This window comes from Eubalaena glacialis, chromosome 5 (assembly GCF_028564815.1).
Source record: "Eubalaena glacialis isolate mEubGla1 chromosome 5, mEubGla1.1.hap2.+ XY, whole genome shotgun sequence".
NCBI lineage: Eukaryota > Metazoa > Chordata > Mammalia > Artiodactyla > Balaenidae > Eubalaena > Eubalaena glacialis.
Genome location: NC_083720.1, coordinates 70269283 through 70285639, shown reverse-complemented (window position 1 = coordinate 70285639; position 16357 = coordinate 70269283). Strand labels below are relative to the sequence as shown.

General features: G+C 39.1%; 1 protein-coding gene across 1 annotated transcript in view; it reads left to right on the top strand.

Annotated features, from left to right (window-relative positions):
* The first annotated feature begins 2124 nt into the window (after positions 1 to 2124).
* The window catches only part of KCTD8 (potassium channel tetramerization domain containing 8), a 276658-nt gene continuing 262425 nt past the window's right edge, over positions 2125 to 16357 (top strand). The window contains exon 1 of the mRNA XM_061191346.1: positions 2125 to 3380. Within this exon, the coding sequence (XP_061047329.1) occupies positions 2432 to 3380 (949 nt within the window). The 5' untranslated portion in view covers positions 2125 to 2431. The remainder of the gene's footprint in view (positions 3381 to 16357) is intronic.

The window sequence follows — 16357 nt, the reverse complement described above, 5'->3', positions numbered from 1 at the left end:
TAGTGGGGGGAGGAAGTGAGAGTAAGAGGAGTATGGGGATGGAAGGGATTAAGGAAAAATATTCAATCACTGTTGAAAGAATTATTTTAAAAAGCAATACATCACACAGAGAAATTCACTAAGAATTTCTAAGATGATTCGTTTAGAGTACACATTTTAGAACATTTTGTCTCATGAGCATACTTTATGTAATTAAAAAGAATAAAATGGATTTCAACCTGATAACACGGGAGACCTTATATTCATATACACTTTTGCATATGTATTATACATCCACTTCACTATGATTCTATGGTCTATAACATACTTATCATTAGGGACACTTACCTCATGATAAACGGGCTTCATTAGTAGTGGTTCAAGGCTTTATTATTTATTCATCTATAGAGATTATAAATCTTCTATTAATTCATTTTTCAGAAACTATTATTTTACATTTCAGATGCTTTCTGATGGTAGCTTTTAAGTGAAGAAGGCTAAAATCAATTCTACTTCTTAATCAGTTTATAAATTTGGGGGGAGGCAATAGGCTTGAATATGAGGATTGCATGAAGATGCATAATGCACACCAGGTTTTAAGTCTTAGAACTTTGGTAAATATATTGTATTCTTTCATTAGTGCATTTTCAGTCTCAGGTAATCTAACTTCAAAACTGATATAACACTTTCTGGGGATGTGGCTTATAAGGATCAATGAATTAAATATAGTTTTTAATACTCCAAATAACAATTTATTAATTATTTATAAAAATTAGAGGTTACAACTGTTATCTCAAATCCAGTACTTTTGTGTGTGTGTGTGGTAGATTCAAAGAGAAGGAATCCTAAGTACGTATTCAGAATTTTTAAAAAGATGTGAAAATCTGTACATTATTTTATTTGTTAATGGATAAGGTTCATCTATAATACTATGATAATTTTTGAAGCAAACTACTTGTATAGCAGTGTAGTCTTTTCACCTTTGTACTTTATAAATCAATGATTCTTTATGTTTCTGAACACAAAAGGATGCCCCAGGATGAATAGCCCCAAGAAGGGAGATTCCTCATTTGCATCTCTATCCTCACTATCACAAATAATGTTGATCTTACAGCCTGTACCTGTGCTGTGTACAAATGGAAATTAAAGTGAGCTTAAATTCATATAATTTTCATTTGTGACCTGACTCTTACGGTTAGATTACTAACAAAACATAAGCCATTTCTCTTGCCCGGAAAGCTGAAAGGGAAGTGAAGAGACTAATCAGAGGATAGAGCAGGATCGGAAACTAGGAGCAAATAGAGTAAGTTCCCTCCCTGGCTTTGTCCCTTCCTCCAACAATATTTATTAAGCATCTACTATGAATCAAATACTGAAGGGATGAAAGGAGAGAACCGTCACGTTACCACAATCCTTTATTAGCTTTGTGAACTGAAAAACAGATTTAAAAATTCTTCAACTATTTGTAGCACATGCAGTTAAATATGCAATCATGACATCTGAATGTAACTGAGGTTCCGGCATTTCGCCCTTCACTTCAAAAACTATGCTAAAACCACTGCAAGAGATTCACTCCCCACGTAGTTTTTTTGGCAATCAAAGTCCTCACGCCAACATTTGTAGTAATTTCAGATTGGCACCCTAGCATTTTTGTTGTAACCCAACCCCCTACCCCACTTCCCACCTTAATGCAAGATTTAAAAAAAAAAAAAAGATAGTTTTACTGGGCGAACAAGGGCAAGGGAGGAAGGGAGGGACGGACGGACGGAAGGGGGGAATGAAATGGATGAAGGAGAGATGCTGTCCTTTTTCCCGTTTGATTTCGGTTCCCTGCCCTCCTCTTCCCATCTCCCCGCTCGCTGTCAAGTAGCATCACCTCCAGGCTCGGCCCTCGGTCCTTCCCCCTAGCGTCGGAGCCCCGCAGCCGGAGGCTGGCACCTATCTCTTTAAATGACAGCTGTGGCTCGGGTCCCAGTCCCGGGCTTGACGTCAGTGCCGCCTCCCCGGCTGCGAGGAGTAGTTTGCGCCACCGTCCGCGCTCGAGGCTCGCGGCGCGCTCGCAAGCTGCTGGGGCGGCGAGTTTTCTTTGCTCCGGCCCCTCCTCCCGCCCTCCCCGCCGAGAGCCGAGCGGCAGCTTAAGAGCCTCTCGCAAGTCTCTCACACTTCCCCGCCGTCGCCCCCAAAGGAGCAGCCGCTCCTCCTCGCGCCGCCGCCGCCGCCGCCGCCGCGGCGCCCGCAGAGCTCCTCTCCTGCACATCGCTCCCCCGATGGAGCCCGGGCGCCGCCGCCGCCGCCGCTGCCCCGAGCCCTGAACCGGGCCTCCTCGGCCGGAGAAACGTGCCGCCCGGCCCGAGGGCGCATCAGGGGCACGCCACCGGGGGTGCAGGGCGCGGGTTTCGGGAAGGAGAAAGTGCGGCTCTCCAGGGTCACTTGCCCAGCGGCGGGGCGGACCATGGCTTTGAAGGACACGGGCAGCGGCGGCGGCACCATCCTGCCCATTAGCGAGATGGTCTCCTCGTCCAGCTCGCCCGGCGCGTCGGCAGCCGCCGCCCCGGGGCCCTGCGCGCCCTCGCCCTTCCCCGAGGTGGTGGAGCTGAACGTAGGGGGCCAGGTCTATGTGACCAAGCACTCGACGCTGCTCAGCGTCCCGGATAGCACTCTGGCCAGTATGTTCTCGCCCTCTAGCCCCCGGGGCGGCGCCCGACGCCGGGGCGAGCTGCCCAGGGACAGCCGGGCGCGCTTCTTCATCGACCGGGACGGCTTCCTCTTCAGGTACGTGCTGGATTATCTGCGGGACAAGCAGCTCGCGCTGCCGGAGCACTTCCCCGAGAAGGAGCGCCTCCTGCGCGAGGCCGAGTACTTCCAGCTCACCGACCTGGTCAAGCTGCTGTCGCCCAAGGTCACCAAGCAGAACTCGCTCAACGACGAGGGCTGCCAGAGCGACCTGGAGGACAACGTCTCGCAGGGCAGCAGCGAGGCGCTGCTGCGCGGGGCGGCGGCCGCAGCGCCCTCGGGTCCCGGAGCGCACGGGGCTGGCGGCGCACCGGACAAGCGCTCCGGCTTCCTCACGCTCGGCTACCGAGGCTCCTACACCACGGTGCGTGACAACCAGGCGGACGCCAAGTTCCGGCGCGTGGCGCGCATCATGGTGTGCGGACGCATCGCGCTGGCCAAGGAGGTCTTCGGAGACACGCTCAACGAGAGCCGCGACCCTGACCGGCCGCCCGAGAAGTACACGTCCCGCTTCTACCTCAAGTTCACCTACTTGGAGCAGGCGTTCGATCGCCTGTCTGAGGCCGGCTTCCACATGGTGGCGTGTAACTCCTCGGGCACCGCCGCCTTCGTCAACCAGTACCGCGAAGACAAGATCTGGAGCAGCTACACGGAGTACATCTTCTTCCGTAAGTTCGCGCTCTCCGAATTTCCCAGTTCTCCCCGCCCCCTCGCCGACCCGCGGCGGGTTCCAGCGCGTCCGGTGTCGTTGTGTGCCTCCCCTATCGCGGCAGACACGATTTATGGTTTCGTGCCTTGCGCTCTCCCTTTTGGCTCCTCTTTTCAGCAACTCAGGAGCACGCAATTCTCAAGCAGTCCTCTTTCTTAACTTTATTCATCTTGCCCTCTCGCCCCGCCCAGCTCTTGGAGCCTCTGGACTCCCTTCTACTACCGAGGGCCGAGAAAAGACAGGGGCACAAGGCTGGGCGCGTAGGTCCCCTTCCTTCCCTCTGTCTCCGTGGGACTCCCAGGGGTCAACTTATGTGGGTCCCAGTGGTGTCCCTCCAGAGGGCGGGTTGGCAACAAGGAAGGTACCACGGCGCACGCCGGGTTTACCTCCGGTTGGTGCGGGTCGGCGCTGGAGCATTCAATTATGGGTGGTTTCGGAAAGGGGCAACAAGAGAAGTGGCGATTGTGCCTCCAAAGCCCCTCAAGGGCTCGGGGGGAAAGAGGTTTCCATTGACCCATAGAAACCTCAGATTTCTCTCGCGCCACTTGTCTTCTGTAACTGTTAGGGGTTTTGGACGGAGAAGGGTGGAGGGAACGGGCTTTGGTGGTCTGAGTGCTGTCAGAGTTGGACATGAGGAAGGGAAGTGGTGTGTATGCGGCTGTGGGTGCGCGCGCGCGCGCGTGTGTGATTGTGTTTCCTTTCTGGGCGCTTCCAGTGCGAATGAGGGATTGAATCCACTTTCCCAGGGGGAATAAATGCAGTGATTTTCTGAACTGAGAGAACGAGGAAGAGGATTGGAAAGCATCTGGCGCAATGCTTTTTGTAGTGCACTTCGGCGGGGGCTGTGGGGGGGGGTTCTGTGGGTCAAGTTCAAGAACTCCACCGACTAGCACTGGGGCTTGGGGGATGGGGAACCGGGGTAGGGACAATTCTCAGTGACGTTTATAAAGTGAGGAGGGCCGCAACTAGAGAGCTATGTGGACAAATGGAAAGCCATCTGGGATGGGGGCAGGAACATAATTTGGCAAATGTTTTTTTCTTTCTCAAGACACAAGAAGATTGAAAACTTGCCTGTAGTGTTAGGGAGAGTAGCATTGACAGCCTGTGTATAAGCCCAGCTTTAATTGTATTTATTTATTAAGTAATTCACTAACTGTTTGGGATCCAGGCAATTTTTTGCACTTTATTTTGGGGAAGTGGAAAGGACCTCTCTTTGCACAGGCCTGAGCTTGACTGGAAGTTGCTCATTGTTTGTGTATTCTAGTAACCTTGGACGTAAGGGTGACAAAACACAGCACACTTAGTGTTAGATTGTCTTTTTTAATAGTGCTGGTTTTCCTAAGAAAACCATTTCAACAGAGAAGCAAAGAAAATGTCCATTGAAGTGGTAGATAAAAATCTAATTGTCTTAGAGAAAGACAAATATTATATCACTTATATGTGGAATCTAAAAAATAATACAAATGAATCTATATACAAAACAGAAACAGACTCACAGACATAGAAAAAAAAGGTTACAGTTACCAAAGGGGAAAGGGGGGAGGAATAAATTAGGAGTTTGGGATTAACAGATACAAACTACTATATATAAAATAGATAAGCAAAAAGGATTTACTGTACAGCACAGGCAACTATATTCAATATCTTGTAATAACCTGTAATGGAAAATAATCTGAAAAAAATATATATAACTGAATCACTTTTCTGTGCACCTGAAACTAACGCAATAATATAAATCAATTATATTTCAATAAAAAGTCTAATAAGATTTTTTATTCTTAATTATATGAAAGTATTATTTGTTACACAGTAAAAAGATCAATAGTCAGAAAAGCCACCCAAAGGAAGGGACCTTTATTGACACTTCAGATCTTAAACATTTATGTCATTTCAACATAGATATGTTTCCAAGCATTTCAGAAGATGAGAGGAAATGAAATTTTGACTTTTTTTGGTGATTTTTAGTGGTTAGTGATTTTTGTTAGAGAACATGTAAGCATAAGTGTTCTGCAGTTAAGGTTCTTGAATTTTGGAATCTTTCGCAGTTTTGGTCTTTCTTTTTCCCCTAGAAACTTGCGGACTTGAAAATGTCCGTTACTTTGATTATGAAGAAATAATACAGGTTGTCTTTAAATTATGAAAAATGCTCATAAAATAATGTATTGAAGTTGGAAACTCAGCCAATTTAAGTCATAAGATGATTTGAGAGATGCTTAGAATTCAGGATATTTCACTTCTGGAGCTAGAAGAAGTGAAAGAAAATAAAATATTTATATTATGAATAATGATTTGCAGAGTATTCACATAACAAATGAGTTCTGAGATTCATTGATAAAAGTCCCAGAAATCTAAGGAAGCAACTCAAAGCCTTTTTCATTGATTATCCTGTGGGGGAAAATACACAATTCCAGATTAAATATGGTTCTTTTGAAGTGGTATTCCAGTTGACCAACCAAATGTGGTTGCCATTTTTTATTTGTGATATAAGATTTATCTCGAACACTGTTATATATACATTTATTTTATGTTTTGTATAGCTTGCAGCACATTTTCACAAATTATTTTGTATGGGATTCCATTTAACATTGGTGAATGAAAATTCATTGTATTTCCATCCTATTTAGTGAAGGTAATAATGTTAACTATTTAGAGTGTAGTTATCTTGTTTAGCAGTCTCTATTTTTAAAAGACTACCAGTGTTATTCATAAAAACAAAATCATTAGATGAACTTGTTTGTCCACCGTTTCAGATGCAGAGTGGGCCTTATTATCTTTTATTTCTCCTTTGACACAGTTCTTTCAAAACATTTTTTTTAATGTATAATGTGTATCAGTCATTTTAACACCTTTTAAAGGTGAACTTAGTAGTTTGAAGCCGCTCTGAAAACTGTAGAATTGGTTTATACACTTGAGCATCAGTTTCAGCTCTTCACTCCCCTCCCCCACCCCCCCACACCCAGCTTCACCCCTGAGTTTCTGTAGAGATGGGAGGAGAGTGGCAAATGGTTCAGTAATCCCAGTTCAGTAATCCCTATTTGCCAAATGCGTGATCTTGACTAAATTATTTTAGTTTCCTCACCTGTGCAATGGAGATTATTACAGTATGAATTTTATAGAATTTGAGAATACATGTAATGTGCTTAGATCAGTGCTTGACCTATAATAAAAGCTTAAAAAAGGTTAGCTCTTACAATTATAGTAAAGACTTTTTCTTGTCAGTATTAAATTTAAATTTTGTTTTTAGTAAGTAGAGTTGATTTAGTTGTAAAGTTAATTAGAAAATTATTTTGCAATTAAATGGTAGCATAACAAGCTTTCAGAAGTTTGAAACTTTAATAACCAAATTCTTCCCTGGAACTTGGATTTTTCAGGCCAAGTTCGAGTCCCCTAGGTTTGCCAATCACACTTCAGTTAGTTCTTTTGTATCAACTCCAACAGAACCCTTTTCTGATTCAGGGCCAAGAAGTGTTTTAATACTCTCCATTAGGACTTGAAACTTTGGCAATATTTTCTCACAGACACTGAGCTAGATTTATATCTCCTTAAGTACTTGTATCCACATCATTGGGTTCTAATACTCAAGGTTATATACAGGCTATTAAAGATTTAATATCAGCTTCATTTGGCTACATGGACACTTTGATCTATTATCAGTCATAACTCATAATTTTATCAAGATTTTAGACTCTGCAACATATACTAGTACTATTAAATTCCATATTACTCTACTAGTACTGAAGATGGATTGTCCTTTCTTGAAGGAAAACAGTGATTTATTGTGTTTTCTGTTTTTTGGGGGGTGTCTGTTAAGTGTAATTGTGGCTCTTTTTAGCAATATCTCAGAGACGAAAAAAGGCATTTTGTGTTGGCATTGTATTACATAGACAATAGCTATCTGCTTGGAATGTGATATGTAGACTACCCATAATTAAAATGAGCATTATATATATCCTTTATTTCTCATAAACAGTGTGTTTACAGAAAGGTAGTACTGATTCACTGCTCTTCTCTTATAGTGCTTTGAGTTTTGCATTCTGTGTTGGTTGAATAATATGTGGTGTGAAAGTATACATTTGTCTAGGTGCATTTGATATTCCTTAAATTTGGTACAGCCTTTTTTGTTGTGATATATGAGAGGGCCAGATATAGGACCTAATGCTATTACTGAACTGGACTGTGAATTCTAATCTGTCTTAATGGATTTTTATATACACTCTTTCAGATATATTCTGATTTATTTCACTGTGTTGGGTTGAAGAAAGCTAGTTGAGTTGAAAATATTCCAACAGCTATTCAATCCTGTGTTAGCAGGCCTGTTGCATTAAAAGCTTTCTAAGAAACGTCTTTAAAAAGTCATTCTATTTAGATGCATACCTTTAAAATTATATATTATTTTCTAGTCCAAAAATACTTCTACTTTTATCACCGAACACTGTTTTATGGAAAATAACTTTGTTCCTTCTTATTTTTTTTTTAAAGTTGGTTCTTTTCTTCTTGGAGACTTACTAGTTATTTTTATAATTATCATGGAAAAATTTCTTCTGCAGCCACATGCTGAACGACTTTTGAATCGACGGGGAACAGATAACTTTGTAAAACACCAAGATTCTTATTTCATGCAAATACAATATTTGCAGTAATAAAGCAGACAGAAAATGACAAAAACCTTGGAGTGCAAAATGTTTGGAAGCCATGCCATGGCATTGGTTACTGTTTAAGGGCATTAAACTTTTATGTCTGGCATAGTACTGTCTCTAAATTTGATCTTTTAAAATAGTGTTATGGCTTTAGTTTTCTCTGTCACCCTTTCTACAGCTTTGTGTGGGTCAATCCTTAAGCATATAATAAAGCAAAAAGACAATGGCACTACAAACCTTATTTGGCAAGTTCTTTCTCTTTTGTAGCTTAGAGTAGAAGAACTTACAATGAGTGTGTTTGTGTGCCTTAGTTAAAAAGAAAAAAAATCTCTTTGGAAAAAGAAATAATATGTATGAAATTAGCAACAATTATTATCTATTCTATTGTTATAAGTTATTGGGTCAATTAGTTTAAAATGTGAAAATGATTGTCAACTTATTCAAATGCAGCCCTTTTTTGATAATGGAAGTAATATGTGCAGCTTTAGGAATTTTATAAAAGAGAAGTAAAATTTTAAAAAATTGCCACCAGTACCTGCTAATAAAATCTTGACTCATTTCCTTCCAGTCTTTGTTCTAAGCCTATGAAGATGACAGACATACTTTTTGAAAGTTATGGTGATACTATGTAGATGGTTTATATGCCATCTTTACTTTGTTTTGCTTTATACATGTAATGCAGTTATACATTTAGTGACATTTCCCACAAGACATTGAATTTTTTTATTGACATCTTAGATAAAAGTATAATACATGTCCTTTGCCACAGACAGTATTATAAATAAATATTGGTGTTGAATATTTTCCCTGTAAGCTTAGAAAAGAGTTGATTTTTTCAAAGTACAGTATGTGTAATAAAAAGAACATTTACTATGTACCTAGTTTTGTGATAAATGTTTTATAGCCATTACTTTTACTTTTTTAACATTCCATTAGCTTGGCATTAGTTCCCTAATACTTCAGTTAGGAAACTATGATTTGGAGAGGTTAAGTTAACATACTTAGGTCATAGAGCTGGTATGCGGCTGAGCTGGAACTAGAATAGTTCTGCCTTACTGCGAAGCCCTTACTCTTAAATATTTAAAAGTAATGCCTGTTTCATGCAATCAATTTTGCAAATATATTTCAATGTCTACTGAGTACCTAGAACTTAGCTCTCTAAGCAAAAATGGGTAGTGTGAGCTGTATATGAATGAACCTAATTTTTCTTAATCTATTTTAAATTTCCTTAAGAATACAGTAAATGCAATTGACCCTTGAACAACTGCGAGGGTCTATCTATAAGTAGATTTTTTTTCGAATAATACGTATTGAGGTTGGTTGAATCTGAGGATGCAGAACCTCCAATACAAGAACCAACTATAAAGTTATAAGCAGATTTTCTACTGAGCAGGGGTGGGCACCCCCTAGCCCCCACATTGTTCAAGAGTCACTTGTATATGTTTTATGTCTTTACTTGATGAAAGGGTTAACTTTTATTGATTAAGGCTCCCACATTCATGGATATTTTTAAAATTAAAGGAAATAAACCATTTGACTCAGTTTACCACTCTTTTGGGGGAACAAGTAGTATCTATAGGTTTGATAGACTGACCACATTTAAACAGAGTTAAGGTAGTCTTCCGCAGAAAATTCATTTTACCTTGTGTAATATAACACGTTTTATGTATGTTCTTAGAAGGTGACAAAATGAAGAAGGTATTTTGGTTGAAATCAAATTTGTTAATTACATATAGTTTATTGGCCCTAAATATTGGTTAATGCCTTTAAATTATATACTTGCTATAATTAGGTCCAAAAAAGTATCAAATATCTCCTGCGTATTGGGATTATTGGGTTTTGGTGTTTTTGAAGGCTTAAAGTATTGTGGAAGTATATCTATACATTTGAAGTAATTGGAAAGTAGTGTTTTAGGTAACCCTTCAATCTATGTTTCATTACAGTTATCTTTTTTAAAGCCTCTTTTGAATTAACTTCAAGGTATTGTCAGCACTTAGCAGCCACAATCTTGCAAGACAAGCTGGCAGCTTCTCTAATGGAGATGATTCTAAAAGGTTTTGCGAGGACTTACCTAAAGATGAGAATAACTTTATTCACAGGTTTTCAAAGTCACTCACATAGGTAAGTTAACTATAAGTTCTAAGGGTAATGGTGAACCTCCAGCTGCTGACTTGAATCTAAGGTGTCCTGTGCCTAGCATCTGTATACTTCTCATTCGTTTCTGCGAGGGAGCATGTCATGAAACCTAATTATCCTGTAAGGTTAGTTGTATTTTGCACTTTCAAAAGCAAAATATATGAGTATTTTATACTGAGTTTATACTGTTTACAAGTTTATTTCTTAACTCATTGGTTTTTTAGTGCAACCCCGGTACCATAGTCATGTCGTAACTGAGTGACCTCTTGCTGTAGAATCCTTCTGCATTCAGCTTCCACACTTCCCCGTCTCTTCCTAGTACACTACGTATAAGGCCTTCATTGCATTTCCTAAGCATGTAACTATCTCTCTCTTTTGTCTTTCTTGTTGTATCCTATTTTTTCCCTAGCTTTATTGAGATATAATTGACATATAACATTTTGTAAGTTAACATGTTGACTTGATACAGGTCTATTGCAATTTGATTACCACTATAGTGTTAGCTAACACTTCCATCTCTTCACATAGTTACTAGTTCTTTTTTTGTGGTGGGAACATTTAAGATCTACTCTCTTAGCAACTTTCAAGTATATAGTACAGTATTTTTGGCTATAATCACAATGCGGTGAGTTAGATCCCCAGAACTGATTCATCTGATAACTGGAAGTTTGTACCCTTTGACCAACATCTCCTCATTTCCTCCACCCCCCTCAGCCTCCTGGTAACTACCATTTTACTCTGTTTCTATGAGTTTGGCTTTTTTTAAGATTCCACTTATAAGTGATATCATACAGCATTTGTCTTTCTCTGTCTGGCTTTTTTTTCACCAATATACTGCCCCATGGTCCATCCATCTTCTTCCTTCTTTATTATGGCTGACTATTAGTCCATTGTATATATACACCACATCTTTAGTCATTCATTCTCTGACAGACACTTGGGCTGTTTCCATATCTTGGCTATTGTGGATAATGCTGCAATAAACATGGGAGTACAGATATCTTTTAGACATCCTGTTTTTATTTCCTTTGGATATATATCCAGAAGTGGAATTGCTGGATCATATAATTATCTCTTTTCATATTGACCTTCCACACTGGCCTACTTTCTCCTTGAGAGTTGGCACCAAGTCTCACTTTTGTCTTTTCATCCCCCAGTTCAGTGGCTACTGTCACATTAAGAACTCAGTAAATATTTCTTTTTTGAATGAAAGTATAAATTAACAAATGAACCAGCGATGTTGCAGGTTCTACCAACGTAGTTATTGAATTGAGATTTAGTTTCACTTCAATTTAAATTGCACCTATTGAGCAATTACCAGGCTATAGCTTGGAACAAGACATGCTAATGTGAATGACAGAGACCTTGCGTTTAAGGTGATCACAGTAAGCTTTATGTAATACTGAATTATGTTATAGAGGGGTTATTTGGTGTATTAAGAGGCAGAGTAATGGCATGAGAAGCTGTTGCACAGGCACCTATAAAGAATGAAAATAACTGAAATGTTAACTAAAACACGGTCAGCTTCAAATAATGTTATAAATGAAGTTGTTAGGATGGTAAAAATACACACAGAGACACACACACAATTATTTATTTATTTATACTTAAATGATTGGTAGAGTAGAAGGTACAAGGCATCAAAAATTAGCTGACCTTTTTTTTTTAATGTATGAAAGATGTCAGGCAAATGCTCTGAGCTGCAGCCTACCTACAACCACTTGCCTTTCAGAACATCTTAGAATGTGTAGTGACTGCTGCCTCCAGACATGGTCAGGGCCTACTGTGGTGTAACATAAGTTCAGGAAGTATCTGGTTGTACTGGTAGGTGTTTGCAAATGTGAGGATCCAGTGAACTGTTTTGTTATCTCTACTCCTAGTTTTTAAAAGGTATCTTGAAATACACTTAAGAGGTATTGCTGTTTCATGATCCATATTACAATATCAATTTTACTTATTAACCTTGTGTCAAGGTAGTTCATAAAAACAAATCAACTTTGCTCGCAATACCAGCACATAGCTTCATTCACCAGTTAAACTTAGTTCAGTGCTTGTTCAGCAGTTGGAATGTAAACGTGGAATGTAATTTCTACCATATTTTAATCATTCTTTTATTAAATCCTACTTGCATGGGTTAAAATGAGTTAAATACAACAAAAGAATAAAAATATATACGTAGTGTTGATTTCCAGCTCACCAGAATGATAAGTGATTTCACCATTCAGTTATGCTAGTTTCATTTCTTGCACCAGTTATAATAACAAAACCCTTGAGCATGGATGGAATCCACAGTATATTGCCATTTCCTTTCATCTTGTATAATTAGACATGTCTAATTTCTGATACAAGGAGACTAGGGAGAGGAATACTGTGCTTAGAAAGAGACAATACCAGAATCTCTTGGTCCCCACTCCCCACAAGCAAAAAGCTTGAACACTGTGAATGATTTTCTACTTTTTAGTCAGATTCCTTGAAAAATTCTGGCTCTAGCTTTGAGAGCTTGGAAAAATAATTTAATCTCCCTCCTGAAGGAAAAGTGAGGGAAACAGTAATACTCATCTCGTAGGTTTATTATGAGGATTAAATGAAGTAATCCATATAAAACACTTAGAAGACTATCAGACAGGTAAATTAATTGCTCAATATATGTTAGTTAGTGTCACTTACTAACTTAATATCCTCAAAACATATACCTATCTATATATTCCCACTTCTCTACACTATCAATTCGTAGTACCAAATTCCTTCTTTTTTTTTTTTGAGGAAATTGATAGCAATACCTATTCAGAATTGCTCTGAAAAGGTCCCATTATCATTAGTGAAATTAAAAAAAACTTGACCTACTAAGTATAAAATTAATTGTAACATATTATTAAAATAAGTTTATTCTAGTTTGTTCTTCATTGTCTAGGAAAAAAATGAATTCTTCCAGGTCTAGCGCTGGTCACTGGTCGGTTTTGACACAATTAACAGGAATACTGGTATTCAGCAGTTATTGTTTCAAACGATGGGGTGTATTGAGGCAGAGCACCTCTTTTTTTTTTTTAATTTTTATTTATTTATTTATTTAATTTTGGCTGTGTTGGGTCTTCGTTTCTGTGCGAGGGCTTTCTCCAGTTGTGGCGAGCGGGAGCCACTCTTCATCGCGGTGCGCGGACCTCTCCCGTTGCGGCGCACGGGCTCCAGACGCACGGGCTCCAGACGCGCAGGCTCAGTAGTTGTGGCTCACGGGCTTAGTTGCTCCGCGGCATGTGGGATCCTCCCAGACCAGGGCTCGAACCCGTGTACCCTGCATTAGCAGGCAGACTCTCAACCATTGTGCCACCTGGGAAGCCCCAGAGCACCTCTAAATCACATTCTATATTTATATTTCTGTTGAAGGCTTTTAGCTTTGATTTTCAGCAGTTTTATGCAAGAGAACACATTGTCACAGGGCCAGGGACTCAAACATTGCTTAGAGTTTGGGCATTTGGCCAAAAAATTTCAGGCTAGGTTTTGGATTAAATACTTATCTCCACAATTTTAGGAAAACTATGTTAGCTTTCAACTCAATCAGCTCCTATTGAAACTACTCTACACATTTTGAGTATGCTTTTTAGTTGCTAAAAGTCCAGATATTTGAAGAAAGCATAGAGATCTAAGGGAGATGCTGGCAGCCATTCAGAGATAATTCTCCAATATTTTGACCTCTTTCTTCTGGTTGGCAAAGGCTGCATCTCTTTGCAGGTAGAGGGTAAGGACTCATTCATATAATTCTAAAGTGACTTCTGTTTTTGTCAAGGAAAAGTTGCTACCGTGGCAACTTTATAGTGAGTGGCAGGAGGAAGCAAGCATGGTGATTACAAATTATTGGTGTAATCTATATGGTGATTTTTAGGATGAATCTTCTAATGTTGATCCTGACTTTTAGAAGAAAAAAGAAAGAGTTGGCAATAGAAGTCTTCGGACTATCATCTTAACCTTCATTAGTATGCATATTTGTTTTATTTTGTGCTAACTTTCCTTTTCTGTGCTTCATTTTTCATGTAGAAAATGGTAGAAGTTGATCTTTCTTTTTCATCTTACCTCCATGGAATTCCATAAGCAATATGTTCCAAGTAATCTGTGCTGAATAAAAATAGGATAGTGTTCTTGTTTTAGTGTGTCAGATTGTCATTTCTTAAAGAGAATGTGTTGAGTATATTGATGTTAACAAAACATTTATTTAGGGTGAAACCTTTTCATGTACTATCTTATTTAATGTATAGCTGATTCACTTTGTTATACAGCAGAAACTAACACAACAGTGTAAAGCAATTATACTCCAATAAAGATGTTAAAAAATTTTTTTAAATAAAAGCAATAGAGGTGGGATTGGTAGATGCAAACTATTACATTTAGAATGGATAAACAACAACGTCCTAATGTATAGCACAGGGAACTATACTCAATATCCTGTGATAAAGCAAAATAGAAAAGAATTTAATGATGTTTAAAGAAACATTCAGAAATATAAAGACTACCAAACTAAGAGAAATCCAGATTAGGTTAATTTTAAGCTACTGAGTCATATGTCTTATTTAGTTTATTTATATTTATTCATGCATTCATAATCAGTATTATATACAAAGCAGCCTGTTAGGTGCTGAAGATGTGGTGGTAAACAATGGTGAACACATTTCCTGCCTTTCATGATCAGGACCATGACATACAGATGTGCTGTTTGCACATTGCTTAACTCTAGATTTCATTTACTGGGTCTAGGTGTATAGCAATACAATAGGTTGTGTATTTTAGATGTGCAATGCGCCACTTGTGAGCCTTTGAGTAATGGTCCTACTCATGGCCAAAGACCAATGGCCAAAGTTAGTTAGTTATATCTCTAACTTCTGACCACAGGAATCTAGGCATGAGTGTGTGTGTGTGTGTGTGTGCGCACATGAGTGTGTTTAGGGAGAGCATCAGTATGACTCCGTGACCACTGCTGGCAATTAAAAAACTTTTGCCCTCTGAATTGTGGTTGAATAATGACCAGTTTGTTCTAGAAAAAATGTGACACTATTATTAATCTTGACCTTTTGTTGAAATTGCCTATTTAGATATAAACTCAGTATTGAAAATGAAAATTTTTCTGGTTTCTACAACATACCTCACTCCCTTTTTGAGAAATTTTATCTCTTGAAGTCTATTCAGGAGTCTAGATTTTGCTATACTACTTATATAGATGTTGCCTATTCTCCATGAAGAAATCCTAAAGTCAAATTAAAATGAAGACTTCTGCTGGTTACCTTTGATAGGTATTCTATAACTGAGATTAAATTTGAATTTGAAGTGGTTATGTGGTATTCCTTTTCATTTCAGTTAAGCAGACATGTGATGGGTTGATATAGCATGTTTCACAGACAGTGGTAAAAAGATATATATTTGCTCTGTAGCAAGAAATATGGAACTTGTTAACAATTCTTAATGTTGCTGGGAAATGGAACCATGAATAAATATGCTAGGAAGTCCAGCATTGAAATTTCTGTAGCGTTGTATAATCATTTACATCTCTTCTGCTGGACTGATGTGTTTCTAAGGCATGCAAGAACCATTAAAATATTTCAGCTTTCGCTTTCTGTGTTAGCATGTTTGGATTGTAAAGTAAACTTAGTTATTTCAAGCTGTCTGTTTTATAGCTGACACTATCAAGCCATATTTATCGTTATTATAATTTGGTACTTAGCATTCATACTGTGAAGCTCAGTTTTACCCAGTATTTGGTAAAACTAAAAAAAGGGATAACAGATTTACTTCACAGTTTTAGTACAAACACCAGGGTCTAAACACTAATGGCTATAATTTTTGTTAAACTGTACACAATGTTTTATGAACTGAAATTGTGCCCCCCCAAAGATATTCTGATGCCCTAACCCTCAGTACTTCAGAATGTGACCTTATATGGAAACAGGGTCTTTACAGAGGTAATCAATTTAGAATGAGGTCATGAGAGTGGGCCTAATCCGATATGACTGGTATCCTTATAAAAAGGAGAAATTTTGGACGTAGAGATGTAGATGCACATGCACGTGAGAGAATACCACGTGAGCATGAAGGTGGAGATCACACTGATGCATCTACAAGAAAAGGAATGCTAAAGATTATCCGCAAACCAACAGAAGTGAGGAGAGAAGCATGGAACAGA